Raw genomic sequence first — 19,477 nt, forward strand, 5'->3', positions numbered from 1 at the left:
AGAGGAAGGAGCCGGGGAGGGTGGTGCTGGGTGGAAGGGGGTGTCTGAGGGGGTCGGCTGGCGGCCATCTCAGGCCCCGGGCAGCCAGAAGAGGAAAAGGACAGCAAACTCACTTTCCCCTGAGAGAGGGCAGGGTTTGGGCGCGCTCTCCCGAGCCCCGGGAAACAGGATCCCGAGCGCCCTCCGTCCCTCAGCCTGTCCCGCTGCGGCCCGGGACCGGGACCGGGACCGGGACCCGGGATGCTTGGAAGGCAAAGGGAGGAGCGGCGGGCCGCGCGCGGCACCTCCCCGGGGCCGAGGCCGGCGGGCGAGTCGTGGCCTGCGCTGCTCTCTGTTCAAAACGAAACCCAAACTCCTAAAAAGCTCAAGAGGAAATTGTTAAAAATCATTTTTCTTTCACTTTTAATAAACAGGCTGCTGGGAGGAAAAGAGAAAAACGAAATGAGCGACAGCTAAGGACAAGATATTTCCAAATTGTGAAATCCCCTCTTGAAAAATATTTCTCCTAAGACCAACCCCACTGCTGGGCAGCCCTTCCGAAGCCGTGGCCTCTTCCGGAAAATCACAGCAGAACAATCGGAATGTGGCCGCGGCCCTGGGCAGGAGTGGGCACGAGGCCCGGGGCGCCCACTGCGGCCGCCTTGCTCTTCTTTCTCTTTAACCAAAAAATAAAAAAGATAGTAATAAGAAGTAAAACCTTTTAATACATCAAATATACGGAATTTTAATCTTTAAAGCGATACATTGTCTATTATTTTAGTACATGACGTAAACCTTACTTGCCCCCTTTTCAGCGGGTGTACTTAAAAATTAAAAATAGTTAAGTGTTCCTTTTAAAGAACAAAATAAGGCAAATGAGGTTTTGGAATAGAATTGTTTTTCCTTTTTTTTTTGTTTTCTTCCAGAATACATACAAAAAAATACCCATTCTCTTCCAATGGTATACACCTTAAAAATAATTGCAATTTGAAATCAGAGCTGACAAATTGTGACTTGTTTTGTTTTTGTTTTTCATTTTTGTAACAAACATGCATGTAAATTGTGTTTCAATCAGACATTAAATAAGAACGTACAATACAATCATAGCAATTTTAAAGTAACATTAAGGAGAAGACCTCTAGTTCTGTGGTGGTTTTGTATTTATTTATAATCTACAAGGGACGGGAGGGTTCGTTTTTTCCTTTTTTAAATCCCCCCTCTTCCTTTTTAATTTCCCTCCCTCTTCCTTTTTATCTACGGAGCTCAAACTAAATAATGCACTTTAGAACCATGGGTCCGCTTGGAGCTAACATAAATAAATACCAGTGTCCACCGATGCAGTCCTCAGATGAACACTTTCTCAATTATTTTTTTTCCTTCTTTTTCTATAAAAAGTCAAATGATATTTTTTTTTCAACTTTTATAAAGTTTGGGTGGGCAGGGGAGGCGGGGGGAAGGGGAGTTTCCCGCCAGGTCTCGGTCGCTGCTTCGGGCAGAGAGATACGGTATATATATATTTTTTCCTTTGCTGGCCCGGGTCGTCCCCACTCACGGGTGACAGTAGCTTCTCCCCTGTTCCGGCCCCTCCCTGGGCCCCTCCCCTCCCCCCCAGCTCCTTTCTTTCCCCGGCTCGCCCTCGCGACGCCCCTCACTGATAGCCCAGCGCCGAGGCCGTGGTCAGTCTCTGTCCGTAGAGGGCGTAGGGGGAGTAGTAGGGTCCGGTGGCCGCGGGCACCGGCACGGGAGCACCGGGGGTGGGGAGCGGGCTCTTGGAGTAGGGGTGGTAGCGGCTGCTGAGTCCCAGCGCGTGGTGGGGGCTGCGCAGCGCCAGCGTCCCCGGGCTGCCCGGAGCGCCCGACGTGGGGATGTGCATGTGGCAAGCCATGGCGGCCGCGGCGGCGCTGGCCAGAGAGGACGAGCTGGGGTAGCCCGACAGCAGTTTGTCTGTCCCGGGGAAGGCCGTATGGGTCCGCAAGTGGCTCAGCAGCTCTTCGGACGTGGCGAAGCGCTTGTCGCACGGCCCGTTCGCCGACACCCAGTTGCAGATGTGGGGGAGCGGATCGTTAGGGAGCATGAAGCCGTAAGGGTAGAGGGGGTGGCCGGCCAGGGAGGGCGGTGTGGCCCCGGCAGCGGCCGCGGCCGTTAGCGACGAGTGCACGCCGTGCAGCGGGTGCGTGGGGTACACCAGCGGGTATCCGGACTTGAGCGCCGCAGCTGCGGCCGCCGGGTCGTGGGCGCACGAAGCGCTGGCCGCCGCGGCCCCCGCCAGGTGGCTGGCGCAGTGGTAGCTGAGGCAGTACGGGTCCCGGCACAAGCTGGCTGTCATCACGGAAGGCGGCGACGCCCCGGCCAAGGGGCTCGAGCCAGCCGGCTTACTGCAGCCCAGAGAGCCCGCCGCGGCCGCCGCCAGCTGTGCCCCCACCAGGCTGCCCGGCTTGGTGGGGTCGAGGGCCACACCGTGTGGCAGGAACTGGGGCGGGTAGCCGGCGTAGGCCCCCGCCAGGCTGCCTGGGTAGGTCATGCCCGCGGGAGGCAGAGGGAACACTGTCTGGCCCGGCTTGTAGGGCGATACTGGAGCCACCAGCCCAGAGCCCAGCACAGAGGAGGAGGTGGGCGCGCTGGGGCCCGTGCCGGAGCTGGAGCCCGATGAACCGCCGCAGTCCGAGCCTAGAGCCTTGCCCCCGGGGCCCCCATCTGGGTGCTGGTTCACGTCCACGTTAATCCCACCGCCGCAGCTAATCCGGCCGTGCGCCAGCCCGGTGGGCGCCCCTTCGGCCGAGGCACCCCCAGAGCCCTTGCTGCCTCCACCGCCGCCACCTGCGTCGGGGTCCTTCTTGTCGTCCTTGCCCTCCGGGCCGCCCCCGGCCGAAGGCAACATGCCTCCTGGTGAGCAGGCCGAGGCGCTGGAGCTGGGGCTGCCTGTCCTGGGCGTGAATGGCTGGCAGGTGGCGCTCGGTACTCGGAATCCGGACTTCTCCGTCGAAACCCCCCCACCGCCGCCACCCCCGCCGCCGCCGCCGCCGCCGCCGCTGCCTCCCGGCTCCTTCTTATCCGAGCCGGGTTTGGAGTACGGCTTGAAACTCGATTTGTCCTCCACGCCGATGTCACTCAGCTTGAGGGGCCCCGACTTTCCGTCCTTGTCACTCCCGGCGCCGCCGGCACCGCCCGCGCCGCCCCCATTGGAGGCGACCGAGGAGAGTTTGGAGGAGGGCGAGGGGTCGGGCTTCCCGATCTGCGAGCAGGTCTGCGCCAACAGTGCCAGCGGGCTCTTCTTAGCATCCAGCTGCGGGGTCATTCGTGGGTGGTGGTGGTGGGGGGGCACAAAAAGAAACAAGGGGAGATCCTTTAGAATCTGGCTTCTAGGTTTCCAACGCCCCCCCCCCCCCCCCCGCCGCCGCCGCGAAGGTCCTCCCAGCCCCGAGGCGCAATTCTAGGCGGCACCCCTACACACACACACACACACACACACACACACACACACACACACTCGTCCTTGAGAAAGGTAGCAGATCTCCCTCTCCCCCAAACTGGATCTTACATGTCCTTGCTAAGTGCTAAACTGGATTTTTTAAAAACTCACAAAATGTTTTGGTTTCTGACTCCTAGACCCAGAACTGTATATCCCCCGCCCCGCCACCCCATCCCTAATTCTTCAGAGTTAAGGGCTCAGGAGGTTTGCGCCTGAGAAGCTGTGTACCAGCTTCTGAGGAACCCGAGGACTGCGACTTTGGAACCATATTTCGGGCTCCCGTCCGTCTTCTGGGCAGAAAGTGGGCCTGGGTCGGGCTAGGCGCTTTTATACCAAAGGGAAGAACAAGTTTTGGTTGCCTTGCCCCTAACATTCACACCCCAGCGTACCTCCTCCCACCTTTCCGCCCTAGTTTTAAGGTGCGGGAGCACTATCCTCTCTTCCCACCGGGAGCTGAATCACTTCGACCCCCACCCCCACCTCCAACTTCCACCCCCAGATCCCAATAGAAATTCTGTGAAGCGAAAGCCAGGGTGGTACCATCCCAGCACGATCCAGGGAGAGGGTCCTTACCTCGATGGGGCTGACGGGAGTGGAAGGCAGGGGCTGCAGGTACTCGGGGTGCAAAATGTGGCCAGTCCGAGCGGTCAGCATCTTCAGCACCTTGATGGGCAGTCGGTTCGCCTGGCGGAGAGGGTCAGAAGGGGGCACGGCGTGCACAAAAGGCTTGGTGCTGCCGGCCGGGGACGAGCCTGGGCCGGGGCCGCAGCTATTTCCAGAGAGCGCGCTGGTCCAGGCAGGGTCCGCACCGCCGCCGCCGCCGCCGCCGCTTTGCTTACTGCTTCTTAGGGCAGAAAGCGAGGGCGCTGTGCTCATGACCCACCCGCGCGCATGGGAGCAGCGGGGGGAGGGCTCCCGGAGGCGCGGGGCGGGCTCGGGGCTGCGCGCTCGCCCGGGGAGCAGGAGCAGCAGAAGGAGGAGGAGCTGGCGCCGCGGCCACCAGCGCCCGGCGCGCCTTCTCCGCTGCTGGAGCCAGAAGCGAATAATCCTGGGTGGCTCGCAGCGGGGCCGTGGCCGATCGGGCAGAGCCGGCCCGACTGCAGGACTGCGGGGTGGCTCGCCGTATCCGCCTCGGGCTGTGCCCCTGCGCTGCGCGCTCGCGGCCCGGCGTTGGCGCTGCTCTCTGCGGTGTGAGCCGCTGCCTGTCCAGCCGGGGCTCTGGCGAGGAAACTCACTTCAAAAGCAGCTGCACCGAGGGGGAGATTAAAGCCTTTGCCGCCTTCCAATCAAATGGGAGCCCGAGGTGATTGGAGGGTCAAGGGGATGTGACGCGTCCCGCGCCGCCGCCGCCGCCGCCGCCGCCGTCGCCGCGGCCCGGACTCTCAGCGCTGGTTTTAATGGGCAGCTCCCAGCTCGCCGCCCCCAGCCCCCCACCTCCGCGGCTAGTCCCCTCCCTCGATTTCGATCCGAAGGGTAGCTGGACTTTTATTCTACGTTTGCTATCTGCCGCCTCCCTCTTTTTTCCCCTCCTGTCGTCCTTCCTTTTCCCAGCTCGAAAATAAACTGAAACCTTTTGCAGGAGGGTGCATGTGAGGAACAGATGGAGGTGGCGTTCAAACGGAGCACCGGCGGACTCTGGACCACAGCCGGACTGTCAACACCAGGGGTGCACAGGGGCCTCGAACACCCAATATTCTCTCCTCCTCAGTAATTGAAATCTCTCGCGGTGCGGCCGCCAGGGTAAGGAAAGGGGGGGGGGGGGGGCGGGTGGCTGGAGGAAGTCCGCCCGCCCGATTGGATTTCCCGGGATTTGGCGGCGGAGAAACCAGAAGCTAGGTGTGCAGCGGTGGCGGTTTTGCTCCGAGTTATGCGCTGGGCACCCCGCCCTTCCCGGCCACGTGACGCCCGGGGACTCGCAGATTGGGGCAGGACCGAGGGTCACATGGTTCCTCTGTTTCACACTCAGCCCCCACTGCTTACTCTCCCCTGCCATCCTCTCCTCTCCTACCCGCTCCCCCCACCCCCCGCCAAGTTCTTCGGGCATCTCCACCCCTCCATCAATTGTCAATGTTCCTCGACCGCAATCAATCAGTTATTTGTCAGCTCTTGTCAATCCGCCCGTGATTTATGTCAGCTTTTGTTGCTGATTACAAGGCGGGTGCGACTTGAAGGGAAAAAGAGAGGGAGAGAAAGAGAGAGGAAGGAAGAGATCCAAGGGAAACCGGAGGAGGAGGAAAGGGGAGCCGCCTCACGGGATGGGAGGGGATGGGGGCTCTGAGGGAAAAGAATGGAAGAGGGAAGGGAGGCGCTCAGTGTCAAGAAAATGAATAGTGAGAGTAAAGTGCGCAGGTGCGGCCAGGGTGCTGAGAGGGGTGCGCAGGCCTGGGGTGCGCGCCTCGCCCCTCTTGGTGTCGGAGTCAGAGATGCACCCTTCCACATTTGGGGGCTTAGGTCTGTTGGGGCCTCGAAGTTCGGAACGGCTTCGGGTACCCGAGACGGGCGGCGGTGATGTCTAAAATCGGAGATTTTTTTTTCCTCCCCTGGAATATCCCCTCGGGGGCACGTAGAGTGTGGACGCCAGGCTGCTAGCCTGCTGCGGACCCCACCCTCCGAAGTGCCCTGACCCCAAACGCGGCGACTTCTTCCTAAGACCACGTCACCAATGTAACCTTGAGTCCTGGGGGTCAATGGTGGGGTATCCCTCTCAATTCTCTGAACCCCGGGGATGATGGTGAGGGCCGAGAGGCCGCGAAGAAGAGGCCCGACCACGGGTGTATCCGGGAGAGACGTCTCAGACTCACTCTGGCCGCTTCCCCAATCCTTGCGCACAGTGCTCCATCCTCGCGGGCTTGGTAGCCCGGGTCACTCCGGTCTGCTCGCTCGAATTTATGGAACGCGTAGCCGGGACTGACCTGCGCTGGGAGAGCAGAGCGCAGGAGCGAAGGAGCGAAGGAGGGCGGGGGAGGCTGCCTGTGGGAACTCGGGCTCTTCCAGGGAAGCGGAGCGGGACTGCCTCGTTCCCCTCGATTTGCACCGTCACTCGGCTGTTTGGAAAAAGAGGGGAGGCGCTGTGCGTGTTTCCGTGTACCTGATTCTGCGTACACAAGTGTGCATGCATGACTGTGCCGCTGTGTGAGTTGTCAGGGCTTTGATAGCGTCTGGATCGAGTTCGGGGGTCACCTTCAGAAAGTCGCTGAAATTGGAAGGTGGGGGGTGGGGGCGAGAGGAGAACACACCCCCCCTTACTCGGAAGGACTTGGAAGACTTTGAATCTCCCCTCCCCCACTTTTCCGCCCCGACTCTTCTTTTGTTGTCAATCCTTTTGATAAATGGCGGGGCAGGGAGCGCTGGGAGCCTTGAGCCAGTCGGTACCCGCGCGGGGGGGCGGAGGCCGGGCGGGACACCGGTTTCACCCGCGCTCTCCAGGCGCAGAGCCGCGCAAACGCGGGGGCCGGATTTCGGACCTGCCCTCGCGGCGCTCGCCCTCTCCTCTTTAACCATCTCATTCCCCTCTCCCCCATTTTTGTCTCTGTCTCCCACTCCTCCGAACAGGTACCGAGAACTTTCCTGGGTGAGTTTTAGAATTTTCTTGTAGGCATTCACTTTCTGCGTTTTAATCTTATCCCTTGATTCTTCAGGTTGGTAAACTTCATGAGATGGCAACTTGACTAAAGATAATTAGAAGAGGCGAGTGAGGCGGTGTGTATTTTGGGCTGCTGTCTGTCGGTGTGTGTATGTGTGCGCGTGTGTAGGTGTAAGAACACACCTGCGTTCAAGGGGGTTTGGAGTGTCTGTGTGACAGCCGAGGAGGACGAGTTTGGGAGGTGGTGGCGAGGCCACGAGCAAGGCTGTGAAGGTTGTCTTGATCATCTTCGGGTAGCAAGTCCCAGTGAGTCCTAAACTGTCTCTGAAGAGCAACGCCTTTGTGAAGTCGCTTGTATCCTGCGGCTATGTTAGTGTCTGTGTCATTGAGTGCGCGGCTGTCGAGGTGTCGGCCTGGATCAGCTGTGGAGCTCCCAGCTCGGCGAGCTCAGCTAGGAGCCGGGTGTCGCCAGGCCTCCCCTCGAGGCCCAGACACTGAATGCTAGGGGCGGTGGCCATAGCTGGAGGTGAACACGGGAGTGCCCCCCCTACCCCCAGACTCAGTTCCTTCCCTCTTCTGGAATTGGGTGCGGCAGCCCCAGCACCCAAAGCGTGGGGAAACCAGAGTGTGGCCCCTGTGTCCCTTGGAACGGGCGTGCCGCGGCATGGCACGGGCCTGCAGGGCGCTGCGCGCATAAGTGCCGTGGTCCGCGCGCACTCGCCCTTCCCCAAACCCAGGCCTTCGCTCCCGGGCTTTCGGGAGGATCCAGCATCTGAGCAGGCGCGTCTCGCCAGGGAGGCCAAATCCTCGCAGGCCTTGCGGACCGGTGGGGGTTTATTAATTACTCGGCGCTAGGCCTCCTGCCTCCCACCCCCAGCGGCGGTTGGCGTGGATCTCCTGTGGATTTTATTTGCACACAATGGAAATGATTTGTCTTCTCTAAAAAAGGAGTGGGCATGGCAGATAGCTGAGGAGGGGGTGGGAGGAGAAAGAAGGGGAGAGAGTTGAGGCAAAAAGTTTGAAAATGCCTTGAACTATTCACTGTCGAGATGGCTAATCAGTATTGAGGCCGGAGGGCAGGCGGGCCGCCTTTCACCGCCGCTTCCCTTTCATCTCGGGCTCGGCGGAGGCGCTCAATTAAAAGCCTATCAGTTTGTAAGTAAATCAACGCCTATCAGAGTTGTCACATCAAACAAAACGATTATTATTGCAGCCCGCCTCCCCTATTAATCTCCCTCGAAGATAATCCGCCTGACAGGTCAGACCCGGCGAGCTGGAAAGCCTGGCCCAGAGCGCCCAAATAGTCCCGGACTGGCGCGCGCCCCTGGGGGCCTCCCCACCCAGTACGGCCCCGCCTTGTGGTCCCCAAGGACGCGGGAGAGCAGAGAGCGCGCGGAGGCCGCCGGACTCAGGGCTGACCCTCCGGACTGGGAGCAGGGCCTAGATTCCGGGGCTGGTAGGGGAAGGCTCCGGGTGGCCTTCCCTCTTCTCGAGACCTTGAAGGTACCCACCTTGCCTAAGCCAAAGCCTGGCCGGTTCCCGGAGTCTGGCCACGGCCTGCACCCTTCTCGGTTCTCCTCCCCTGGCTCTCTTTCTCTCTCCCCCGCCCCCCTACCTTCTCTTTTTTTGTTTCCTCTCGGTTTTCTCTCTCGTCTTCCTAATCTTTTTCTTCTCTTCCCCCGCCCGCCCCTTCCTTTCCCCCGGCCAAGGAATATTTCCTATTCTCGCCCTCCTCTAGGTGTGCCGCACCACTTCGGCGCGGTCCCACTCTCTGAAGAAGGGCATTCTCGGGCCCGGGTTATTCCTCTGCGCCAGGGCTGCCTCATGAGTGTGTGCCATTTCCGGGACCCCATGACAAACTCCTTTCTAATTTTTTCCTCAAACAGGGGCTCTCAAAAAGTCTATGTCTGTTTAAGGTTTGGTTGCATTTTGGAGGGGTGAGAAAATAAAGAGAGACCAGGGCAGTGAGATGGATGGACAGTTGCAAGCACCCCAGCGTGGAATTAGTATTTGGTCTTGGAATTTCACTGCTGCAATGTCTCTGGTCTCTGACCTCGCTGACGGCATTGCTTGGGCGTTGCAAATACTCGGAGACCCACCAGGCGTCTGGCCTCAGCACTGATCTTGTGAAGGGATGCCTAACATTTCAAAAGTAAATACACCCAGACAACTGCTTCTGTGGCCTCAAACTGGCCCTTGGCGGGCCAGGTGGTCTTGATAACCTTCTGGGAGTGAGATCATGGCCTTCTTTCAGGTGTTCTCTGGATAGCCCTCTGGGACGCCTGGGAACCAAGTTCGACCCGCCCTTTTCCACACATTTGCTCCAAATCCATAGGCCCCAAAGGCTACTGCCCTAGCTCCGTGGAACCAGAATTCAGAGGTGGATCAAGTATTTGAGGGGGAAGGGCTGCCCATAGGCCCCCAGGCCCTGCTATCCTGAGCCCCAGGAAGGCTCCCTCACCGTCCATGAATCTGGGAACCCCACTTCGCTGCCCCCTGCCCAAGGCAAGGCAGTGCTGGGGTCTGGGCCCAGCTTCTCCCAGCAGTCATATGGGAGTGGAGTCTGAGTCCACCTCAGGGGGCTGGGCACCAGAGATGCAGAACCAGTGACCTCCCCACCCTGGGTTTCCGAAAGCCCCTCAATTTGTGTGTATTTTCCACAGCCGACCTGGTAGGAATATTTATTTCTATACACACAAATATTGTAGCGGTGTAATGGCTCAGTTACCTGTGCGCCTGTTTTTCTTAAATGTTTTTCACCTCTGCCATGCCACAGATATTTAAAGAGGCGCACATACTGTACCCCTCGATGATGTGGAACTCACTCTGGCTACAGGAAATATTGGGCTGGGTGGTTATTTGGACATAAGTACTATCTCGAGCCCAGATTGAACCCAGGCAGAGGCTGTAAAAAGACCCTTGCCGTAGAATTTTCCCAACTTCACTATGTGTGCACACACTGAGAATTGAATAATATTTTATATCCCTCTAAAGATCTAAATATTCAGATGTTATGTTACATGCCCTTAAGCCGGAAGCGATCTTCCGTTCACACTGGACGTGAAGCTGTTTGTATAATTTTCATCTCCCTGCACCACACATGAATCTTGATCGTATAAATTCAACCTTGTCATTTTTAGAATCGACGGGATTTCTCTGGCTGCGGTTTGCACTGCCTCTATCGGAATAAATCCAGCTCGCTGCCAACGGGCAGGAAACGCCTCCTGGTTCTCCTGTACGCAGACGCATCGGCCTGGAACGCGACCCACGGTGGCCTCTCGTGCTCGTGAGGCGGCAGGTGGGGCTTTCCAGGGAGACTGGACGATCAGCACCCTTGGGCCGAGGGGCCCCTTGCTGCCCCGCTGTGCCTAGCAGCCCCCACTTCTGGTGGATGCTTCAGGAACCCACCAGGCCGAGCCCGCCCGCGGCGAAAACTGAAAGCAAATTCGGCGGCAGATGAAGCCCGAACTTTCTTCCCATGCAAGTTTGCAGCAGAGAATCGGCGGAGGCTTTGGGAGGTCAGCGCGACAACGCGTGTGCGAGAAGGTGGGGCCGTAGGCGAGGAGGGCCAGGGGCAGCCTGCAGAGCGCGGGCCCAGGCGAAACGCTAAGGAAGGTGCCTCTCCTCCTTGATGTGTCGCCAGCTCCTTGGCCGGTCTGTAAAAACAGTTCCCAGGGTGCCGCGGACGACTAGGATGTGTTCGCGGGGACTGCACCGGGGAGGCGCTGGCTTTGTGAAAGTTGCAGAAAGAGCTTTCGGAGAAGCGTCCGCCCAGCCGGGCGCAGGAAAGCTTGGGACCAGTTAGCCTTACCCCGGGCGAAACGGTCAGAAATCCTCTTGGGGAAGGGGGTGGGGGGAGTCCATCGGTGGGGAAAAAAGGAGAAATATGTAAAACTTTAGACAATAAAAAAAATCTACAAAAAAATCCTCTTGGGGAGCCCCCTGCCCAGCCTGCTCCTCTCACCTCGAAACGGCGGGTAAATAACCTCCGGTTGCCTGCACTGCGAACTTCCCGGCGCCGCGCCGAGCCGCGGTCGGCGGGCGAGGCGGGGACGCAGAGCCGGCCCTCCAGACACCCCGGCCCCAAGACGGGCTTGCGCGGGGGTGAAAGGACGAGTGTGGTTCCCGCTCCCACGGGCTGCCCAGACCATCACCGCCCACCTCCTAACTCCCCGGAGCGAAACCTTCCCTCCATGGGAGCGGCTGTCGGGGGTGGGGTGGGGTGGGGGGGCTGGCTAGGGAGCAAAGTGCACGGAGGTGCGGGGGGGGGGGGGTGGAGGGGGGGTAGTGGCGGCCGCCCATCTCTCCGCAGGGCCTGTCGCCGGGCCGGCCGCGGCGGGTGAGTGATGAGGGCAGAGAAGGGCGCCCATAAATCGCGGGTGTCAGGGCGAAAAACTCTCTTTATTGTCTGCGTGATGGATGGGCCCAGGGACGAGACACCAAATACTTCGTATCGCCTTTAAATGGGAACACATTTTCCGCGGCCATAATTCATGTTTTTTAAATAGAAAGTTTGAAATGTTGCCTATATTTCACCGGCCCTGACATATTTATGAATCGCTCCCTGCATGCAAATATCATTATTTAAAGCGCCGGGGAGAGCTCGGGGGAGGGGAGGAGGCGCGGCCCCCGGGGTGTGGGAGTGGTGAACCGGAGAAATGCGGCTGGAGGGGGGCTGCTCCCTAAAGTGAGCACAATGAGGCGCGAAGGAAAGCCGCGTCCGAAAGCCGAACGCACCCGGGGACTCTCCGCCCGCGCCGGACCCCGAGTAGCCGCTCCGGGAAGTTTGCGAGGCTTGGGGTCCGGCACGGGCCTTGGGCGGCTGCCGGGAGACCAAGGGACATTCTGCGTCTCTCTCCCAGGCCCTGATCTCAGCCGAAGCCACCTTTTCCAAGAAAGAAGTAAAAAATAAAATAAAATAAAAATAATTTAACAAACGCGAATAATAACAATCCGACATGTTTAGTATTCTTCGCCATTGCATCGATTTTTATTGATTTTCGTTCTGCAAACCTGAGATTGTGCGCACCCGGGCGGGGCGACTGTCAGACCCCAGTCACCTCCGGGAGTGGATGGGGGATCACCCTCCGGTGCCGCGGCCCCGACCCGCCCCCACCCAACTAGCTCACCACCTCTCAGGCGCAACGGAGCCTGCGCAGGACGCGGGGTCTCCATAGACCCGGCCCCTACGGTACTGGGGGCTTCGGTCTCGCCCCCTCCACCTCTCCCGTGCTCGGCGGCGCTCCTGGGGTCTGCGCCTCCCCTCCTCTAGCTCCACTGTCCATACAAGCGCTTTGGAAACGAGCCGGGCACGTGGCCCAGCCTCTCTCCCCCCCTCCCCCCCCCGCCCCCCGCCGGTCCCGCTGGGGAGGCACCCACACCTGCGCCCTCCTCACTAGCGGTCTTTACCTGTTCAGTCCCCGTCCCCCACCTCCCACTCCCCACCCCCCGGCGCCTGCGGTCGCGCCAATGACAGCGGAATGGAAGGAGGGAGGGAGGGGAAGTGGGAGGGACAGAAAGCACCGCCTGAGACAGAGACGCAGACCTGGGGCCTCCTCTTCGGATCAGGAGTTGGGGTCTTGGTGGAACTTGGTCTAGAAGCCGATTGCTCTGGGAAGAACTGGCCGATAGCTGGGCCAGGGTACCCCGCCTCGGAGGGCGGGGAGGGCCCGGCTGCACTTCCGCTGCCCCCCACCCCCCGCCCCGGCGAGGCCCCGCCCCTCCGCCGCGCCGGCCCGCCCTCAGCTCGCTAGGCTCCGCCCTTGGCTCACTAGGCTCCGCCCCCGGCTCACTAGGCTCCGCCCTTGGAGGGGCCGCGGGCTATCGGGCCATTGGGCCACTGCCCTAGGCCTGGCGCACGACCGACCGCAGTGTTGCAGGAGGGCAGTGGGCAGCTCCTTCTTCTCCCCTGGGCTTCTGTTTTAAGATTTAAATCACAGGAATAGCATCACACATACACTAGCAACTTCGGCCCAAACTCGCACTAACACGTTGTCCAACTCCAGTCTTTTTGGGGGTGCTGAGACCTGCGTGGCCACGGGCTCGCAAACCTTCCGTGGGGCGCTCAGACAGCAGGGAATACATATCTGTGCCCACAGGTCCCACCTGTCTTTTAGGAAGAATGAAGACAAAAATGAACACTTTCCCAGCGTTCGCTTTGTGCCAGATACTAAAACTGTGTATGAATTATGTCCTCACAGCAACTCTTCGAGGTAAGTACCATGAATGCCCTGTTTTATACAGAAATTGGAGCGCGGAGAGAAGAAATTGGCCTTGCCTCACGTCCCTCTCATCCATATTCTTGTCCCTTCTTTTCTTCAGATCCCTAGCATCCCAACCCATCAGTCTGGGGAAGGTTGCTGGGCTTTTACTCACCTTATGGGGGGAGTGTCTGAGGCCAGTTACCCACCTCCACTAAGCAGCTCAGGCCTTGCTCGGCGGGAAGAGGACCTGCCCAGGGGAGGAGAAAGGTAGCAATGGGATGCATGGTGGGAAAACCGACCAAAGAGCATCCTCCTGTTGTTTCTCTGTGCTCTCTGCCAAAGCCTAAGTGATCTTTTCAAAAAGCACACCAGACCATGTTCCTCTTCTGCTGAACAGCCTCTGGGTTCTCACTGTTCTTAGGATCAAGTTGAGCCCCTGGCTGGCAGACTCAGAGGCTTGATTTGCCTCAGTTGGCTTTGCTGCCTTTGTCTCCTACTCCCGGTCACCCTGAGCTCCTGCCTTTCCTTACCCAAATGTACCATGCTACGTCCCACCGCAGGCCCTTGCCAGTGCTTTCCCTTCTGTCTGGGATGACCATCTGTCCTCTTCACCTGGCTCACCGCTGCTATTTCTTCAGGACTCAGCTTACACACCACTCCCCTGCACCTTGCTACCTGGTACTGGATCAGGGCTCCTGTATCCCTCTTTCAGAGCACTTACCACACTGGGGGTTCTTGTACAGCAAGCATGTCAAACTCAAAGGCTAACCTGGGCCAAATAAACGAGGCATGCGGCCCGAGGGCCGAGAGTTTGACATGCTTGTTGTACGGAGTCTATCCCCTTCACTAGATGATAACTTGGAGGGGTCAGGGTCTGGGGCTATTCCTTCAAGGAATTAAGGAAGACAACAGCTTTCATATATACTATCAACTGTGCTGAGTGAGTAACTTTTGGGGTTCACTCCACTTTTGGGAGCCATCAGTAAGTAACTATTCATTATGGTTTCACAGCCTAAAATGTTTTCAAATTTTTTAAAATCTTAACCCCAGGATATTTTCTCCATTGATTTTTAGAGAGAGTGGAAGGGAGGGAGGGGGAGAGCTGGACAGAGAAGCACCCACTGGATGCTTCCCCTAAGCACCATGACCAAGGATCAAATCTGAAACCTAGGTACAAGCCCTTGACCAGGAATCAAACCTGTGACCCCTCGGTGAACAGGTCCACAGTCTACCACTGAGCAACACTGGCCAGGGCAAGATGTTTTCAATTTAATACGGGAAATAATGCAAATCTCATAAAATATTATTTTGAGCCTCTATATTGTAAATATCAAATAAGCAAATGCTCAAGGAAGTTGGAGAAGAGAAATGTCAATGGGTTTCCAGCCATTTATTCACATTTTCAAAGTGTAAGATGTACTGATTGACAAAGTATAATGGAACCGCTGCTTCCCCAATGACCACTCCTCCCACCATTCAGGCTCTTTGTCCCAAGGCTCTGGCCTGGTCCCCTCTCCTCTTCCTCACTTCACATATTATTACTACCATAGTTAAATTCTTTATTAGCTTCTAACTGAGCTGCTGCTATAAGAATCTTCTAAATGTTCTGCATATCTACAACCTCTCTTGCCTCTAATCCATTATACATACTCTTGCCAGCTTAATTTTCTTGATCACATCATTCCCCTGCTCAGAAATCCTTAGTGGCTCTTCATAATCTAGTTCTAAACTACTTTTAAAAGAGCTGTGAGTAAGATGCATTCAAAAATTATAAAATAAAAGTCAACACCAACCCCCGAAGAACTCAAAGATACATAAAGAAAAACATTATGATCTCACCCATCTCTCTAATTTCCCACCTAATCTCCTGATATAATTAGTGTTAACAACTTGCCATTTAACTTCTATCCCTTATTTTTAAAATATATTTTTATTGATTTCGGAGAGGAAGGGAAAGTGAGAGAGAGATAGAAACATCAATGATGAAAAAGAATCATTGATTGGCTGCCTCCTGCACGCCCCCTACTGGGGACTGAGCCTGCAACCTGGGCATGTGCCCTTGACTGAAATCGAACTCAGTGTTTCTTTGTTATGAGGTGGGGCCACAACATTAGTAACAAAGAAACAGAATTTCCGGAGGATGGGGCCCAGAAATCAGGATTTTAAAAAGATTCCCAGGTGATTCTAATGTGCAGCCAAGGTTGAGAACCACTGCTCTAGGAGCACTGAGCCCGAATCAATAGCATTGACTGTCTAAGGCGGCAGAATGGAGAGGACAGTTGCCATGTCCAGTGTGATAATGACAGCCACTCAGGCAGTGGCCTAACCAGACTGTTACAGTAACATGAGGAACTACATCTTCCATTTCTCAGCCACTCGGTTCCTGTCCATTTCCCAAATCTAAGCCTACTGATTTTTCTGAGCTTCCTGAAATCTTTCTGATAGATTTCTATTCTGCTTAAAGTAGCCAGAGCCGGGTTCTGTCACTCACAACCAAGCATATCAATTGATTTGCCATAGCATGGCTCTTCAGGTAGCTTCTAAATAAATTATTTCTTAGTTGGGCTCTGGGTACTGGTGGGGACCCTTGGCTGAATAACTCTAACCCAGTAGGCAATGATTTTAATTAAAAAACAAAAACAAACAAACAAAAAAACACCCAGCTAAATTTAGTGAAGGGAATCAGTCATGCCAAAATGAAGAGAACATAATGTTCAGATGTTTTCATTAATGCCTACTGTGTCTTGGACACTGTTCTAGGTAGCTTCACCACATTACCTTATTGACTTTTAAACAAAGCCCAGTGAGAAAAGAATTATTATCCCCACCTGGTTCAAGAATGTACAGAATTTCTCCCCTTCACTTTGAACCCTCTCACCCCATAAGTCTTAAGGCACTCAATATGTCTGATTAAGTTTCTAAGGCATCAAAGGGCACTGTCAAGATCGACCACCTTAGGTGACAATCAACTCTGATTCTTCTCAGCAGAGCTTAAGAGCTTAAGGGCCTGGTACCTTTGAGTGCTCAAAATCTGTTTGTGGAATGCAATCAGTGGCACAAGAACACCTCTGAGCTCCATTTCCTTGGGAAGAGGGTGGCTTGAAGCATTTGAGGTCTTGTGTGTGAGTAGAATCAAGGAAGAGGTAACAGGTTTTCCTTTCACACCGCACTGCACCTTCCTCAACTCTTGACTTTGGCCCGATGCTTCAGGTCTCTGGGCTCAGTGTTTATTCTTTTCTCTTTCTTTTTCAGTCTCTATTTCTACTTCTTCCCTTCCTTCCCCCTTTTTCCAAAGCATTAATTAAGGGCATGAATGACACCCTATTTTATATCCTACAAAATCTACCACCTACATCAACAATATTCAATAGATATTGGTTACATGAATCCATTTTCAAAGATTTTTCTTTCTCAGTTTCCACCTTTGCTACTGAGCCTTTTGTCCTCTCAGGGACTCTTTCTACCACACTGTTCTTTTGCCACACTCTCATATTTGCCAAGTTTCTCTTGAAGAGACAAAGGCCATGTCCTTACTCTCTCTGTCTCCCCTCTTTAGAAGAAAATGGAAACTTTGTGGATGAAGAGGTGTAGGGGTGAGAAGTGGCAGCAGTGGCCAGAGGAACTGGCTGATGTGGGGAGGGAGGGTCTGTCAGGCTCAGGAGGTGGGAGGTTTGGGGAGAGACTGGTGAGGCTTAGCTCTGTCAGAGGATCAGCATCATCTCCAACCTCATTCTCCTTTAAGGACAGTTAGCTAGCAGGTTGTGTAGATTGAGTCCTTTGACATGGGAGCTCCATAAGCACTTATGAGATGAATGAATGAGCTACTTCCTGCAGAACCAAAATGCAAAAGGAGTTAATAAACATGCCAAAAATGAGGCCAGAGGTTCTGGGAACCAAATGCAGATTAGCTTAAATGTCACAAAGATCAAAAAGTTGGGGGGGGGGGGGGGCGGGGAGGGCTATCTAGGAAGAATGGCTTCTACCCCAGGTGCTTCTGCTCCAGCTTCAGTCCTTCCCACCTCCACCTGAAAGCCTCCACATCTCTGAGGGATCTCTCCTCCTAGCCCCACTTCCCAAGCACTGCTTTGGTTGGACCCTGCATTGCCGCAAACCCTCATGGGCAACCCATTTCCCACCAAAAGATGTTCCATATGCTGCTCTGCTTCAATCTTCTTACCGTTGAAGCTTACTTTTCACTGTCCCTGAAGACTAGCCGCCCAGCCAGACTGGGATCTTTCCTCTCATACCAACACACTTTCCTCAATCTCATCTTTGCTTCTGAGGCTCCATCATTTTTAAAAAATATATTTTTATTGATTTCAGAGCGGAAAGGAGAGGGAGAGAGGGAGGGAAAGAGGGAGGGGGAGAGAGAGAGAGAGAGAGAGAGAGAAACATCAATGATGAGAGAGAGTCATTGACTGGCTGCCTCCTGCATGCCCCACACTGGGGATTGAGCCTGAAGCCTGGGCTGTACTCTGACTGGGAATCGAACCATGACCTCCTGGTTCATAGGTTGACGCTCAAACACTGAGCCATGCTGGCCAGGCTGAGGCTCCATCTTGTACCATCCACTTCAGGGCTCAGCTTCTCCTCCCCAACCTCCATCAGAGTAGATCCAGTGCTTCTGCATGTGGGGGTTCTGGCATGCAACTGCTTGGCTCCAAAGAGCAGTATTGCCACATTTCTTAGATGTATGACTTGGTTCAAAGTTTTTATTCTCTCTCAAGTGCAAAATATCTGTAATAATGGTGCCCACCTCATAGGTCAATGGGTAAATTAAGTGAAACAATGCATGTGCCTAGCACATAGAAAGTGCTCAAATTGGTTGTTGTTGTTATTACTATTATTACCTCCCTGTGTTTTTTCTTAACTTTGGACCCCTGGAGTGCTGCTATCTGTGCCACTCGTCTAGCACTTCGTTATCTATTGATGGTATCTTTTGTTAACTACTTAAATTCATATTGCTTCATTTTGTGTGTGTGCTCAACTTCCCAATTAGATTTTAAGCTCCTTCAGGCCTGAACCAGATGCCTTCCTTTTATTCCTAACACAGACTAGCAGAGGGTTAAGTAAGGAATAGACACAAATGCACACTTATTAAAACTAGTACTAAAACACTCAGTTTCTGTATAGTTCTTTTACAACCATGATTTCCCTTAATCCTCACAACAATCCTATAAGGCCTGTACTGTTACCCCCACTTTACAGATGAGAAAACTGAGGTTTATAGAGAGGAAATCACTTGTTCAAAGTTCCAAAGGTCAGGGTTCTTTCCTGCCTCACTGTGACCTTCAGCGTTCAGAAACTCTGACAGTGCCTCCTTCTCCTGTTTAATGCCTAAACCCACCTTCTCTGCTAGCCCAATTTAGCATCCATACCAGCTCTGACATTCTTTCTATGTGCCCATGGGGAGAGATGTTGGAGATATATCATTAGATGAACAGATCTGATTATAAAAGAGCAGGGACATGCACATACCCACAATTAATACATGTCACCTAGAAAGCAGGATGCAAGGGTTCTATGTGACCAGCCGCTGGTCATCTTGGTAGGATTGTGGGTGATTTTAATTTTCTTCTTGCTCACCTGTAGTTTCTACTGCAAACATTACCGTTATACATAGAGAAGAAAAAAAAAACTCACCAAGTTTTATTTGTTTGCTCATTTAACAGACAATACAGTGCGTCCAGAACGCTCTTTGCTTACTTGCCCCTCCCAGTTTCCTTTTACTAAAAATTGCCACCAATGGCGGCAACTCAACCTCTATCCTCTCCTTCTTCCCTCCAGGCTCCGAGCCAGGTGGGCAGAGTCCCATCCTTGGCACTTATTAGTCACAGGTTTGAAATGCAGGGGGTGGGGGTGGGGGAGGGAGAAGTGATGTGTGGGGTGGAAATTTGGGGATTCTTTTATCCTCTGCATCTCAAAGGCTGACAGGTTCTTGAGGGGTGGAAATGACTGGTAATTAGTGAACCTTCTCCGAAGCACACACTAAAGACACACTTCACAGTCTCTGTGACCTCTGCAGCCGGCGAGGCTTTGTTATGTAGATGTTCTTAATTGGGTGAGTCACGGCAAACAGCTTTGGGAGAGCGCTCTGTGGGCTGTTCCAGCGGAGCTTCCTACCAAGGGTTTTAACTCAGGAATCAGGCTGGCAGAGATGCCTCTAAGTAACTCACCCCTTTCCGTAGAAGTGAGAAGTGGTCCTCAGTTCACAGATCACCTGTTCTGAATGAAGCTGGGGAT

The 19,477-nt window shown here is 54.9% G+C and overlaps 1 protein-coding gene and 1 long non-coding RNA gene across 4 annotated transcripts; one reads left to right on the top strand and one right to left on the bottom strand.

Annotated features, from left to right (window-relative positions):
* Positions 1-684: 684 nt before the first annotated feature.
* On the bottom strand, positions 685-4,689 carry ZNF503 (zinc finger protein 503). Its single transcript, XM_070433048.1, has 2 exons — positions 4,022-4,689; positions 685-3,262 (listed from the first exon to the last, which is right to left on the bottom strand). Exons 1-2 carry the CDS (start codon positions 4,322-4,324, stop codon positions 1,628-1,630), a joined length of 1,938 nt encoding a protein of 645 aa, XP_070289149.1. The 5' UTR covers positions 4,325-4,689; the 3' UTR covers positions 685-1,627.
* LOC139022043 (uncharacterized) lies at positions 4,469-10,959 on the top strand. 3 transcript variants are annotated; one of them, XR_011473603.1, is made up of 3 exons: positions 4,469-4,751; positions 5,028-5,188; positions 10,172-10,959. It is a non-coding gene; the product is annotated as an uncharacterized lncRNA (long non-coding RNA). The 3 variants fall into 3 exon arrangements; XR_011473602.1 differs by lacking the exon at positions 4,469-4,751 and adding an exon at positions 4,758-4,921; XR_011473601.1 differs by lacking the exon at positions 4,469-4,751 and having other exon boundaries at positions 4,758-5,188.
* Positions 10,960-19,477: the final 8,518 nt, after the last annotated feature.

Source organism: Myotis yumanensis, unplaced genomic scaffold (assembly GCF_028538775.1).
Source record: "Myotis yumanensis isolate MYYU_CA2020_CCGP unplaced genomic scaffold, mMyoYum1.0.hap1 SCAF_13, whole genome shotgun sequence".
Lineage (NCBI taxonomy): Eukaryota > Metazoa > Chordata > Mammalia > Chiroptera > Vespertilionidae > Myotis > Myotis yumanensis.